Consider the following 15967-nt stretch of genomic DNA (forward strand, 5'->3'; position numbering starts at 1 on the left):
AGTAAACTGGTCTTGTGTCCTTCTGCACTCTTGACACTCTCCTTGAAGTCTTGGATCGGACTGCCTGTTTCACGGAACACCTTTGGATACTGCTTGATGATATCATCTTTTGTTGCAAATTTCGTTTCCACACGAAAAATCTCATTCCAATCCAGCTTCAGTGATCCCAACCAATTTCTATCTAGTGGCTTGTCTCCTGCCACTACTATGAGAGGCAAGCTCTGAAACTGATCCTTGTATTTCAACGGTATGGTGATAGATACTACAACAGGAATTTGCTCTCCTGAGTAGCCTTGCAGCTCTATCTTTGATTTCTCCAGTGGAAAATCACTCCACTTGTCGAGATGTCGTGATTTCAGTACTACGCTCACGGATGCACCAGTGTCGATTTCCATGGGTATCCTGGTTCTTGCAACGTCTACTTCGATGACAATACATCACAAATCGCTGTTAGATATGCTCGTGCTCCCGATGACGTGTATCTCCAGAACCTCCTCGTCCTGTTGCTTCTCTTTAATGCTATGTAATGTGTGGCGATTGCTATTTCTAGCATTGAACATCGGTTTAGTCTTCAGTCGGCATGCCTTCGCAAGATGGCGAGTTTTCTTGCAGAAGAAACACTTTGCCTTCACATATGGACAGCTTTGAGTGACGAGTTGTCCCAGGCACCGATAGCACAATGTCAATGTATTGTTACCGTGGCCAGTTGCTGAGGCCTTGGGGTCCAACTGCCTTTTACTTTTAACCTGCAGGCGATTCACCTCGGTTGTCTGACAACTGGAAATGGTGCGAAATTCTCGGGAGTATTGGTCAGCCATATCCATAGACAGAACTGTCTGACAAGCTAAATCAAAAGTCAAGTTGGGAGTTATCAATAACTTCCTTCTGATTACTTCATTTTTCATCCCACAAAAAAGCGGTCATTCAATGCTCAGTCCTGAAAGTTTCCAAAATGACAGTGAATTAATAGCTTTGTTAAAGCTACAATATACTCACTGATATCCCTGTCATTCAATTGATCTCCTGTTCCAAAACAATAACGTTGAGCAATTTCCAGGGGCTCAGGATTGTAGTGCTATTAGAGCTTCCATCAGTGGCGTGACCTTTGGCTTGATGGGAACAAGCACATTTTTCAGGGTTTCATACACCTCGGGGCCTGCTTCAGTCAAGAAAATAGCTCGATTCCTTTCTAAAACTACCCGGTTATGGGTTTCATCATCAGGGACTTCGGCGATATTATTCGCAGTGAAAAACATTTCTAACCGCTCCACATATGCTCCAAAAGTCTCTCGATCGCGATGGAACTCACCCAATCGCCCCATTATTCCCATAGGCGCGGCCATCTGGACTCTGGCAATGTCGACAGTTCAGCCAGGTGTGCTTGTAATTTACCTTGGATTTTTAGCTGTTCTGCAAAACAAAGAACCTCTCAAAGTCTCTGTTGATTGGCTGGATTATCCACCGACAAAAATTTCAGCTAGGGAATCCAGAAATCCTATTCTTATCGCCAATGTGATATATTCTTATGACATCGCTAAAAAACACACCACACAAGACGGCTCCTTAACAGAAACTCCTGTCTTCATGTGACCTTGCCACATGATCCTTTATTATTTACAGCAGTAGTTGCAGTACATCTGTAGTCCACTAGGTGGATTACAAAATCCAATAAGGCCAATTACTGTCCCATCAGCCTACTCTCAATCATTGGCAAAGTGATGGAAGGTGTCATCGACAGTGCTATTAAGCGGCACTTACTCACCAACAACCTGCTCATCAATGCTCAGTTTGGGTTCTGCCAGGACCATTTGGCTCCAGACCTCATTACAACCTTGGTCCAAACAAGGACAAAAGAGTTGAATTTGAGAGACGAGGTGAAAGTGACTGCCCTTGACAACAAGGCAGCATTTGACCAAATGTGGCATCAAGGAGCCGCAGTATATTGAACTCAATGGGAATCGGGAAAAATTCTCCACTGGCTGGAGTCATACCTAGCACAAAGAAAGATGGCTGTGGTTGTTGGAGGCCAATCATCTCCGTTCCAGGACATCGCTACAGGAGTTCCTTAGAGAAGTGTCCTAGGCGTAACCATCTTCAGCTGCATCATCAATAATCTTCCCTCCATCATATGGTCCAAAGTGGGGATATTTGCTGATGACTACAGTGTTCAATTCCGTTTGTAATTCCTTAGATAATGAAGCAGTCCATGTCCACATGCAACAAGACTTGGACAACATTCAAGTTTTGACTGATAACTGGCAATAACAATTACACCACACAAGCACCAGGCAATGACCATCTCCAACAAGAGAGTCTAACTGCCTCCCATTTGACGTTCAACAGGATTACCATTGCCAATTCCTCTTCCGTCGTCATCCTGGGGAGGGGTGTCACCATTGACCAGAAACTTAACGAGACCAGCCGCATAAATACTGTGGCTATAAGAGCAGGTCAGAATCGGGAGTGACTTACTGACTCGCCAAAGCCTTTCCATCATCTAAAAATCAGGATGTGATGGAATACTCTCCACTTGCCTGAATGAGTGAAGCTCCAACAACACTCAAGAAGCTCGACACCATCCAGAACAAAGTAGCCTGCTTGATTGGCACTCCATCTAGCCCTTTAAACATCCACTCTGTCCACTGGCACATGGCTATAGCGTGTACCATCTATAAGATGCACCGCAGAACTTCACCAAGGCATCTTCGACAGCATCTCTCAAACCTGTGCCCTCTACCACCTAGAAGGACAAAGGCGGCAGGCGCATGGGAACATCACCACCTCCAAATTCCCCTCCAAGTCACACACCATCCTGACTTGGAAATATATCGCATTCCTTCATCGTCGCTAGGCCCAAATCCTGGAACTCCCTTTCTAACAGCACTATGGGAGTACCTTCACCTCACGGACTGCTGCAGTTCAAGAAGGTGGCTCCCCACCACCTTCTCAAGGACAATTAGGGATGGGCAATAAATGCTGGCCCATGAATTAATTTTTTAAAAAGCATAAAAATAAATATTTTTTGTATATTGTCTCATTTTGGCAATTTAATACATTTTCTTAAAGTATTTTACGCCTTTTTAAAAAAAACTGTTTTTATAAATGAGGGTACATAAGACCCTGTCCCTTTGGTTTAAATTTGTTGCTATCATCTACCTTGTTCCTAATCAGGTTTACTGACAAAGTCATATCAATATAACTAATCTGGGACAAGCTGAATTACACCATCACTTCTTTGACTGTCTTGTGATAGCCTAGCTGGTTTTAAAGGAAGGGAGTTATTTTTTGAGTGAGGATGGAATTAGGCTTGCCTTTGATGCATAGTGATTGAAGAACCAGGCACTCAGTGCCCAGGTTCACATGTGAAGAATGGTTACTTGGACAAGAAATCTGTTTGCTGCAGGCATCTGTGAGATCATGCTCTAGCATGAGTCATTGCTTTCAGAAAGAGCAAGTATGAGCTTCTGTATCTATTGTGGTGGCCATCCTTATGGCCACAATTCCAAAAGAGCAGTCTTACTGCACAAATATAAATTTTTCCATTTCCTGCACTAACCATCCTATGGTCTCCCAATTATATGCCAAATTAAGGTAATTTAATGCAGGGGAACCAGGACCTGAATTGAGACTGCCCATATTACTTTCACGTCAGATTCCCTGTACAGGGAAGGGATTCTCGTCACATCAGTCTCTAAGATTTGAATATAGGTCTCAAGGTAAAAGAAAATGTTCTAATCCGCAGTAGCACCATTGCATTAAAATTATATTTTAATTGTAATTCATTAGTGTTGGAATGATTATATTAGCAATCCTACCATTAGGGAAGGAATACCACTCTTAAAGAGCAGTGTGAATAGTTGCCAGGATAAAATCTTCTTTCTTTTTTTTTCTGAAGCTTACATACGGGCTTTTAGAAGGTATGTAAGAGGTTGAGAAAATAGTGAGGATAGACATTGGTGAGTGATGATATATATATATAATTTAAGTGTTACAGTGCTGATGGGTTATCTGCATCATGAATGGATTTTTTTTTTAATCTGCATCATGAATTAGATTTTTGTTCTGTAAACAACTGCTTGTTACTTTGTATTTGCTGTGCAGAGAATGGTTTTAATACTGAATGATATCATATCTTTAAAGCTCATAAGAATACCACCACCAGTGCATATCCTACTGATGACAAACAATTGCTTGCCAAATCGTTTGGGTGCTATATATGGAGCGTAAATAAAACATAAAACCTTATGGCTGAACAGCAATTGTGACAAATGGGATTGTACCCCAGCTGTTGACTATTTAGTGCTTCCTCCATAGGTATCTGGATTCTGTAAGTGCCAATAACTGAAAACTTTAATGCCACAGAATTGACCAGAGTTAATTAGTCCTGATTTTATTTGCCTTTGGCTTTCTCGTTTAAACTGGGCCCACAGTGCTTGTTCATCAAACTCGTTTCATCTGCTGCAAGTTTTTAACCAGTGACCTACTTTCTGTTTGCGCTCAGCCTTTAATAGCAGCATCCCTGGCACTGTCAAAATAAATGGCACACACTTTATTTGATGTTGCTTAATTTATTTATTTATTGCTACCTTTCATATATATGTTACTCTTTGTTTATACTTAAAATTGTGAAAACTTGGAATTTATTTTTGTTTTAAACATTGTCATGGTTACATTTTTTTTTCCCTTCAGAAATTTCAGGAAATTGAAGAAGCGCATCTTAGGCACATGAAAGAAATATTGAGTTCTTTTGCACAATCAATAGAAGAAACTCACATACAGATTGGTCAGGTAGGTTAGCAGTGAAAATAAATCGTGAAAAATTTCAAACGTAATAACATTCAAGTTTCCCAGGCTTTTATTAAGTAACATGATTTGCAGTAAAGTATGGAACAAGAAAAAGTTATTTGGTCTGTTGATCACACGCTATCCAAGGGATCATTTATAAACAGTGCTATGTGACTATAGAAACTGCAGATATGTAAGATACATTATTGCTGCCAGTCTCTTAATCCACCCGACATTGTAAAAAAAATTGGAGGAAACCAGACCACTATGCAAAACCACTGCCATTGGAGTTTAACTGGATAAACTGGATAAATTTGAGCAGGTTAAATTAAACGTGTTGATGACTTGTTGAAATATCAGATAAAGGAATTTTATACAAGTGTGTGAGTTTTTCTACAAACATATTGGACAACATGATTTCACCATATAAGTGGCCTAGTTTACATCAAGCAGCAGATTACAGCACTGATTCCAAAACATGTTTAAAAATATTATGTAATAAAATGGACTATATGTGGCAATTAGTATTTTAATCATTAGAAGCTGCCAATGCCACATTTACTGTAATAATCTCGTCCACTTTGGGATGGGTACTGGGTGTTAAATAGTTGGCAGTGTGATTATCTACACTAATAGTATGGTTGCACTTTGTAGTTGGGTGTTATCTGAAAATTATTTGTGCTGTGGAAGCTAGCATATAATCCCTAATCTGTTATCTGTCCCAGTTCCATTGTTTTAACTGCACCTCATTATTTTATAATACTGGATAAAAAGAACATAACCTGGTTTAAAAATGGTATAAGTTGCAAATGTATACTCACCAAATACTCTTTTATGATTACAAGATAATGGATGAGAAAGACCATTCAGGTCATATTAGGTCATCCATCCATACACTCCCGCTATTGCGAAATCTATTTGCTTCTTAAATGTGTCCAGGTTTTAGCCTCTACTCCATTGCAAGTGTGATCACTCTCTGTATGAAGAAGAACTTCCTAATATTAATCGTAAAGTTACTTTTTATTAATTTGAATCTTCTGGCCCCTTGTTCTACTCACAATTTCATTTAAAATAATATTCCAGATTTATCTTTTTCATACCTCTAAGATAATCTCTGTGACTCTTTTCCAAGCTGAAAAGCCTACATTGCTCCAGTCTTTTCTCATAACTCTGACCCATGACATCTGGGATCAGCCTCATGGCTCTTCTCTGCACTGTCTGGGGCAATTGAATGTCTCTCGACAACGTGTACAGGATACAATATTCAAGGTGTGGTCTGACCACAGAACTACAGTTTGATCATGACATCCTCTGTATTCAATGTTTTGGCAATGTAGTTCAATATTCTGTTGGCTTTGTTGATTGCTACTCTGCATTGGTTTTATAAATATATATTGGGCATCAAGTCTACTAAGAATCCTGGGTCTCATCCTCGGCTATTTTAGCACCATAATTGGAGTACATGTGTTGCTTATTTTTCCATCCAATGTGCAGCACTCTCTGCATTATATTTTATCTGCCATTGATCTACTCATATACTAATTTTGTCCAACTTATTCCATAGTTTTCGAGATAATTTCTACAATTCTTCTGCCCTTCCCACTTTACATTGAGTATGAGTTTAGGTCATTTACGTAACTAAAACAGTAGGGTTCTATCATCAAGCCTACTCAGTACTCTACCTACCCCAACATAATTATTCTAACGAGTAATCATTGCTTCTATTCCCGCAACCAGTTTCTTGGGCATTTCCAAGGTGCTTGTGCTTTGTGTTTGGTCAATAATCTTTCGTGAGTGGCTTTGTTAGTCGTCATCTGGAATCTAGGTACAAAATGTCATCTGGCTTATCACAGTCCACTTGGTACTGTTAGGCATAATCTACCCCCTCTGTTTACTAGGTGATTGTTATACAGGAGGAGGGGAGTGGGGTGGGGGGGGTGGTGGGTGGGGAAGGTAATGTTTAGTCATAATGCTCTGGCCATCATGGTGTGGGGAAGGCTTGATGACCAGCTGGTCTTTTCCTACCTGTTAATTTCATATGTTTGTAAATTCTACCAATCTATTTGCTCTAGGTGTTCCCTTATTTTATTGCATGTAGCCCCCTTAAATTTATATGTTGGTTGTTGGTTTTGGGTACAGCTATTTCTAACTCCCAAATCCTGTTCAACATTCATTGACACCAGGCTTGCTACGACTTTCACTTCCTGTACATAATCTAGATCCATTTCAAATATATTGCATCTATCCATTTAAAAATAAATTATTCATTTTTAGGTGCATGAAGAGTTAGTACAGAACATGGAGAACACTACAGTTGAAAGCTTGATACAGAAGTTTGCTGAAACAAAAGGCACTGGCAAAGACAGACCTGGTAAGAATCTGGGGGCCCTTGTACATGAAAAACAAAAAGTTAGCATGCAAGTACAGCAAGTAATTAGGAAGGCAAATGGAATGTCTTTATTGCAAGGGGGGGTGGAGTATAAAAGTAAGAAAATCCTGCTACAACTGTACAGGGCATTGGTAAGACCACACATAGAGTACTGTGTACAATTTTGGGGGTCAAAATTCAGTGTCCCAGGAGGGACTGTTACCGCAGGTCTTCGGCGGCCAATGGGCAAAATCGAATGGCCGACGCATTCTGCTCTATTGGCCCCCAGCCCCCCGACGCATAAACAGCCCGGGGTGGGGTTTCAGCGGTGAACACTTCCACCGGAATCGGCAGACTGAAGCCGCAGTAAAGGGATTTCCGCTGCGGTGATGTCATCAGGGTGCACACCGCTGCTACGCGGGCACGCCACCCATATTCAGGTTTAAAAAGGGAGGGTTTTTTTGAACAGTGCCCCTGCCAGCTTTTTGGGTCAGTACACTTTGCCGTGATACACGGCACCGCTGGAGGAGGACAACGGAGGATTCCCGCGACCGGGGGTATTTTTACTGATAACTTTTGTTCTTTGTTTTTATTGAACCTGCTGAGTGCTATTTATAATATTTGGGAGAGTTTTCAGGACTTTGAATTCTGACTCATTAGTGGAAGCCTGTAGGCCTGATTCTGTGCTACAGAGGCCTGGTAATCAGGGTGAGCCTTGAAGCACAATGGGATCAGTGTTGGCAAGGGCACACCTGGTGCATCTTGTAAGACGCAGGGCGGCTCGCAGGAGAAGGTGGCGCCGTCATCAACGTGCAGAGAGGCAGCGGGCAAGGGAGGTGCAGCTACGCCTGATAGCTGCACGATTCACACAATCTCATCCACACATGACCCTTCAGCTCCCACTTTCCATGGCCATCCCAATGAGTGCCTTCGCACAGAATTGCACTCCCAAATGAAACACCTGGCCAGATATATGTGCCAAAATAAAGATTTATCAAATGATCAAAGTCAGTGCAAAAACACAACAGAAACAAAAAAAAACTACCATCAACTATCACAAATAATAATTTTTTTACCCCTGTGCATCCCTTTATAACACCTCTTATGTGTGCCTATCCTAACACTACAACCAAATGTCTCCCCTGTGGCTACATCATGGGTCTGGGAAGGCTGCTGTGGTTGTTGTGTGGGACCTACAGATGTCCTAGTTGGATGCCTTTGAACACCTTGGCCTGGAAGGGCCAGATGCAGACTGGGCAGCACCCTCCTGGGAGGGTTAAGTCTGGCGTGGTTCGGGCCATGCGTGGAGGCACAGGCGGAGTGGCAAGTCTGGGGCCAGGGATGTTGTGATCTTGAGAGATTACATCATCAGGATCCTGGTCCAAGCAGCCTTAGTCACTCCCTGGGGGCGGCACGCTACCACCACCACCAAGTTGAGGGAGGTCAGGTTGGTGGTGTGGCGCGACACCGGAAGGTACCCATGGCCCGTGGTGGACCCAGCCGCGAATGCATCGAGTAGAGACTGCATGAGAGCAGCCAGCCTCAAAGCTAGCAGACATGCAGCAGTTTGACGCTCCTTGACAGCAGTAAGATGCATCGTGGCCTATTGCCCAGAGTGCGTAAGAGCATTCTGAGCTTCCAGGGCCACGGCCATCCTCTCCAATCCAGCACTGGTACGTTAATTCCCTCATGCCCGTGCTGAAATGGCAGCTGCCACATCACCTGCAGGTTGCAGCATCACAGCTGAATCCACACGGTCACTCTGGAAGTCCACATGGTGTGCGCAGAGCTGTCGAATATGCAGGAGACGGACTCCTCCACACTCCTCACAACTTCCGACAGTATCTCTGGCACCCTTGTCAGTGTCCCCAACATCTGGGAATGCATGGTCTCCACTCTTCGTTCGTATGCCGCTACATCGATGGCGTCATCTGAGTCCTCGTCGGCAGAACTGCGGTGCAGACTCGGCCCCCCCCCCCCCCCCCCCCAGAGAGATGGCATGAGGTTGCCTAGCCCTCTCACCATGATGCAGCCCGCTAGGCCCTGGTGCAACACTCGGTGCAGACCCCTGTACCACCTCATCTATATCACACACCACACTCCCAGTATCTGAGCTGGTGTGTGTGGGTGGAAGCAGTGACGCGTTGGTGCCAGCAGTCTCCTCTTCCTCTTTTTCCTCAGTGGCATCCCCAAACGAATGCCCGCAGCAGGGCTTGAACCCTCAATGTCGTCACTGCTGAGACCTAAGATTTCAGGGATTAAAGTGAGAAGGATGTGATGCAGGCCTCTAGATGCTGTGCGACGTCTTTCGTCACCGACGACTGGTCGGTGTGCTGCCACTCGGTCTGTCATCTACAAGCATAAATGGGAGAAGGGCTGCTGTGAGGGGGAGGTGGGGGATTGACACATGCAGCCTACAAATAGCAGACTTCCAGAATGAAAGGCACAGTAGTCGCTGGCGCATTCAAGTAGAGAATGCATTCAAAGACGGCCTCACTTACCCATGCTACCCTCATCGGCGTCGCCAGTACTGGAGCCAATAGAGGGCGTGTCATCTGCAAGCATAGATGGGAGAAGGGCTGCTGTGAGGGGGAGGTGGGGATGAAGGCATGGAGGATGCAGCTAACAGACTTCCATGAAGGAAAGGAACAGTGGGCACTGGCGCATTCAAGGAGAGAGCACATTAAAGGAGGGCCTTCACTTACCCACATCGGCGTCCACACTACCCTGGCCCACAGGGAACGAACCATGTCCGCCGACCAGCGCCTCAGTCCTCTCCTCCAGAGATGTGAGGACCTCCTTTGCTCAGCTCTATAATGAGCCAGTTTGCCCTGTAAAAGAACACTGGCACCTGGCCAAAGACCACCTTAAGTGGAGGAAGAATGGGAGGGCGCTGAGCACCTCGAGTCTCATCGCCAAGAGCATGCAGAAATCAAGCGCAGGCAGCGGAAAGAGCGTGCAGCAATTCTGTCCCACCCTCCCTTACCCTCAACGACTATCTGTCCCACCAATGACAGGGATTGTGGCTCTTGTATTGGACTGAGCCAGTTTGGCCTGCAAAAGAAAGCATGGTTGGTGACTACCACATCAGAAATGAGTGCACACGTGTCTGTCCCTGATATGCAGCTGCAAGTATGAGATGAAAGGGAGCCTCCATTGCGAGAACACACACATATATGTTTAGAGGCGTGAACAATGAAATGTTGCTTGAGTGACTAAACAGTGAGTATGGGAAATAACAGAATGTTGAAGAGGCTCACAGATGCAAGGTCAGCAGTGGCTGGAAGAGATACTCACTTTCATAAGATGGATTATGTTGTGGAATTGTTTCCTGCACTACATGGGAATCCTCTGATGAATGGAGGTGCCCCAGACCTCCTCTGCTATCTCCCTCCATGCTTTAGTCACAACCTGGTGACTTGGTCTCCCCACGTCCAGATACAGCAGTCTCCTCCTGCCCTCTACATCCTTTATCAGGGTCTCCAGCTCGGCATCTGTGAAGCGGCTTGCCTTCCTTGCTCCTCTCACACCAGCCATCCTCAAAGTAAACTCCTTCCCCTCTCGGGGCCGAGCTGCAAACCCTGATCTTTAAGGAGGCCAGGGAGCAGCTGGCTCATTACAAACACATCACCAGCCGTTTCAATGAGCACAGCCACACCGCTGGAAAGTGCACTTTGGAGGCGCTAGTTAGCGCTGGAACCCATTTTTCTACTTTTTGAGCTGAAAATCAATCGAAAAAATTTTGGCGGTGATGGCCCCAAAAAGTCGGGAGGTGCGCCTGCTTTCTTGCACTGCTGAATTTCGAACCCTTGGTCTCCTTATTTAAAGAGGGATATACTTGCATTGGAGGCTGCTCAGAGAAGATTCGCGAGGTTGATTCCTGAGATGAAGGGGTTGGGCCTATATTCATTGGAGTTTAGAAGAATGAGGGGTAATCTTATTGAAACGTATAAGATTCTGAAGGGGCTTGACATGATAGATGCAGAGAAGATGTTTCCTCTCGTGGGGGAATCTGGAACTAGGGGGCATAATTTCAGAATAAGGGATTGCCCATTTAAAACGGAACTGAGAAGGAATTTCTTCTCTGAGGGTTGTGAATCTTTGGAATTCTCTTCCCCAGAGATCTGTGGAAGCTGGGTCATTGAATATATTTAAGTTGGAGATCAGATTTTTGAATGATAAGGGAGTCCAGGGTTATGGGGAGCGGGTAGGGAAGTGGAGTTGAGGCCAGGATCAGATCAGCCATGTTCTTCTTGAATGGTGGAGCAGGCTCGAGGTGCCAAAGGGTCTATTCCTGCTCCTATTTCTTATGTTCTTATGTAATATATTGTCTTGTGTGCTGATGAGCTCACATTCACTTTTATCCTGTCCAACAATACAAAACTTGGTAACAATTGTTGTTCGGCCATTGTGTATTCAGAATTATGGTTTTGATTTCACCTTGGCGTTTGAAAACAACATTTCCTAGATTACAACAGTGACTACACTTCAAAAAAGTACTTCATTGGCTGTAATGTGCTTTACGACATCCTGAAGTTGCTTTCAATGCAAGTTCTTTCTTTCAAAGCAAAACAATAATAAAAGTGTGTGAACACTACTTACCTAAACTGTAGGCGCTGATTTGTTGCCAAGGGTAGCAATTTTTTGCTTCTGTGGTTCATTGAACTATATATTATGAAAATCCTTGGCTAAATCAATCTTTAATGTACAGTAATGTCAATTAATTTAAAGTTTTTTTTGACAGGTAGTAATGCTTTTTCTGTGTGCATGCAGTCTTGTCACTGCAGTGCAATTAAATATGTTTTAATACTTGCTTTGGGAAGCACTTCTGATCAGAAGGCCGACTACATTATGTAAAATATGTATGTGTATATATGCATATGTAATGTAGAATGGACTTAAACCTTTTTTTTTAATCATGCAGTGGCTGCCCTACTGATGGGAACTGCCACCTTTGTGCATTTCTGAGACTAGTTGCTAAAATGCATTAGATTCTGTAGGGGCGGAGCTGATTTTTTTCTTTAAACGATAAATGGTAATTCTACTTCTCATTTAAAAAAAAATGACTGCACTGAGTTGCAGCAAAGTGTAGAAATGCAGAGGTCATAAGGAATTTGATAGTCACGGCGATAGACACCTACCGACGTGAGTCTCGCATGGTGTGTTGTCTCCCTGGTGCCAGGGTAAAGGATATCACTGAGTGTGTGGAGGGAAGGGGAACAGCCGGAAGATGGTTCATGTTTGGACCAATGACATAGGTAGGAAAAGGGTTGAGTTCCTGCAGACAGAGTTTCAGGAGCTGGGGAGCAAGTGAATATAGGAGGTTAATGCCTGGCTGGAGAAATAGTGCAGGGGGGAGGGCTTTAGATTCCTGGGGCATTGGGACCAGTTCTGGGGCAGGAGGGGCTTGTACAAGATGGACCTCAATAGGGTTGGGACCAATGTTCTCGCAGAGAGGTTAACTGGTTGGGGGAGGGTTTAAACTAATTTTGTTGAGGGAGGCATTGGAGAGAAGCATTAGAGAGAAGATACAAGGTGCGTAAAGGACTGGGAGATACCAACAACATTAGAATAAAGAGTAGTTCAGAAATAGGAGGGATCAGACGGGGAAATGCGAGGCAGACAAAGAGAGAGTGTGCATAAATGCCCGGAGCATGGTAAATAAGGTTGGTGAGCTGCAGGCACAAGTAGCCACATGAGACTATGATACAGTGGCAATAACAGAGACCTGGCTCAAACAAGGGGAGGAATGGACACTTAATATTCCTGGCTACAGGAAAGATAGGGAAGGAAAAAAAGTTGGCAGCATTGATCAAAGATACTGTTCTGGCACTAGAGAGGGATGATGTACTTGAGGGTTCAAAGACAGAATATATTTGGTTAGAATTCCAGAAATATGTGTGCAAGAGAACTTTATCAGTATGTTTCCAGCCCAACGAGGAAGGAAGTAGTGCTGGATCTCGTTCTGGGGAACGAAGTGGAGCAAGTGATTCCACTAAAAGTATTAAAATTAAAAAGAAAAAGGAAGCTTATGAGAAATGGCAGGTTCATTCATAATTCAGAGGAGAATCAAGCTGAATTTTAAAAAAAGTACAGGGGAAAACTGAAAAAGGAAATAAGAGGGGCAAAGAACATATATGAGAATAGATTAGTGGGTAACATTAAAGGGAACCCATAAGTCTTTTATAAACACATTAATAGTAAAAGGATTGTCAAAGGAACGGAGGGGCTGATTTGGGACCAAAAAGGAAATTTTCTTATGGAGGAAGAGGACATGGCTGTGGTACTAAATGAGTACTTTTCATCTATCCTCAGTAAAGAGTATGTTTCCAATGTCACAGTAAAGGAGGAGGTAGTAGAGAAATTGGGTGGGATAAAAATAAATAAAGAGAAGCTACTTAAAAGGTTGGCAGCCCTCAAAGTAGAAAACTTCAAAGTAGAAAAGTCACCTGGTCTGGATGGGATACATTCTAGAATTCTGAAGGAAGTAAGGGTGGAAATAGTGGAGGCTCTACCTACAGTTGTCCAATTTTCCTTCGATATGGGAGTGGTGGCAGAAGACTGGAGGATTTCAAATGTTACACCCCTGATCAAAAAAGGAGAGAGGGATAAACCCGGCAACCTAATGTCGGTGCTGCGGAAACTGTTAAATACATTAATCGGGGACAAAATTAATTGGCACTTGGAAAAAATATGGGTTAATAGATGAAAGCCTGCACGGATTTGTTAAAGGCAAATCATGTTTGACTAATTTGATTGAGTTCTTTGAAGTAATTGAGAGGGTTGATGAGGGGAGTGCGGTTGATGATGTGTATATGGACTTTCAAATAGCATTTGATAAAGTACCACAGCATAGACTTGTTAGTAAAATTGAAGCCTATGGGATTGGAGGGGAAGTGGCAGTGTGGATGCAAAATTGACTAAGGGACAGGAAGCAGAGAGTAGTGGTGAACAGTTGTTTTTCAGACTAGCGGGAAGTGGGCAGTCGTGTCCCCCTGGAGTCGGTGTTGGGATCACTACTCTTTTTAATGTCTATTAATAACCTGGTCTTGGGTATACAGGGCATAATTTCAAAGTTTGCATATAACACAAAACTAGTGGGAGGAACCAGCATAGTCAGGGGAATAAATACTGGTCCAGAAATCACGGCCTCCCCGGCTCCGTACGGAGTTTCTATGGGCCCGGGAAGGCATCGGAAAAGCCAGTTTTTGGCGCGCAATGCGCATGCGCTGAAAACCGGCTTTTCCGATCTGTCAAGTTTCTGACTTGACAGATCTCTCCCATATCGGGAGCGAGGACATTTCCATGGCAGAGACTGGGCTATTTGCCCACCTCTTGCCCTGCGAATGTCCTTAAAACTCTTGCGCCTGGTAAAAGCAGGCGCATAGCCCACTTTTACCAGCGTAAATTTAAAAACATATTGAAATAAAATTTAAAAATACATATTTATGTTAAAAACCGTGCCCACTCAGGTAATTTTATTTTAAATCATAATTAAAACTTTTTTAAAAAATCAGAAAATATTTTTTTTCAAAAACATTTTTATCAACTTTAATTTCTATAGTGTATTTATGTGAGGTGTTTTTTAAATGTTTTATGTAATGTTTGGGGGTGTTTCTCATTCATAGTAATAGGAGTCCTATTACTATGAATGAGAATGTGCTATACCTGATTGACTGCCCAGAGCCATGTGACTCCAGCTCCAGGCCTGCGCACGTCCCGACGTGCACACGCTGCGACGTGCAGTCAGGCGAGGCTTCTGGACCGGGATCTCGCGTGGGCACAGCAGCTTCAGGTAGGTGCGCTTTTTTCTAGAATCCAGTCAAATGCCCGCGGGAAGGAGAAACCAGGATTTCTGGGCCACTGTTCTCTGCAGCTGTGACCAGGAGTTCCGAAGTGCTGTGTTGCCTGCAAGGGTCCTTGCGGCTGGAGAAAGAATTTGGAATGGGAAGGGGAGGAATCCAGTTGTCGTGGTCCAAGAAGGAACCAATGGCATAGGTCGAACTAGGAATGAGGTTCTGCTGAGAGAGTTTGAGGAGCTTGGGTCCAAACTAAAATGCAGAACTCATAGGTAATAATCTCCGGATTGTTCCCTGAGCCACGCACAAATTGGCATAGGGACAAGCAGATCAGACTGTTGAATGCGTGGCTCAAAGAGTGATGTGGGAGGAATGGGTTTTGATTCAGGGGCACTGGCACCAATACTGGGGAAAGAGGGAGCTGTTCCGTTGGGATGTGCTCCACTTAAACTGGCTGGGACCAGTGCCCTGGTAAATCGATAACTAGGGCAATAGATAGGGCTTTAAACTAAAAGGCCGGGGGGGGGTGGTTGGGAGAAAGAGAAAGAGGTTAGGTGAGGGGAAATGTAGAAATACAAAGAGAAAAGTCAAGGCAGTGTAGCAATTTGGGTAAAGATAAGTGTGACTGGAAGGGACAGCGTGTTTAACGGTAATACTGCATCAGTGAAAAAGATGAAAGCAGGGAATAATAAAATTAAAATTAAAGGCTCTTTATCTAAATGCATAAAGCATTCGTAACAAGATAGACAAATTAGTGGCACAAATGGAGAAACTCAGAAATGGGATACTCCAGGAGGACATAGACTGGTGAAATGGACAGATACATGGCAGAAGAAATTTAACGCAGACAAGTGTAAAGTGATTCATTTTGATAGGAAGTATGAGGAGGCGCAGTATGAACTAAATGCTACAATTTTAAAGGGCACACTGGTGCACGTTCACATGTTTTTGAAGATGGCAGGACAAGTTGAGAAGGCTATTAAAAAGGCATACAGGATCCTTGGAATTGCATACA

The 15967-nt window shown here is 43.7% G+C and overlaps 1 protein-coding gene across 1 annotated transcript in view; it reads left to right on the plus strand.

Annotated features, from left to right (window-relative positions):
* The window catches only part of fcho2 (FCH and mu domain containing endocytic adaptor 2), a 263593-nt gene that overhangs the window by 128694 nt on the left and 118932 nt on the right, over positions 1–15967 (plus strand). Inside the window, exons 6-7 of the mRNA XM_070885934.1 lie at positions 4690–4788; positions 7060–7156. Coding sequence (XP_070742035.1) covers positions 4690–4788; positions 7060–7156 — 196 coding nt within the window. The remainder of the gene's footprint in view (positions 1–4689; positions 4789–7059; positions 7157–15967) is intronic.

This window comes from Pristiophorus japonicus, chromosome 1, assembly GCF_044704955.1.
Source record: "Pristiophorus japonicus isolate sPriJap1 chromosome 1, sPriJap1.hap1, whole genome shotgun sequence".
NCBI classification, from domain to species: domain Eukaryota; kingdom Metazoa; phylum Chordata; class Chondrichthyes; family Pristiophoridae; genus Pristiophorus; species Pristiophorus japonicus.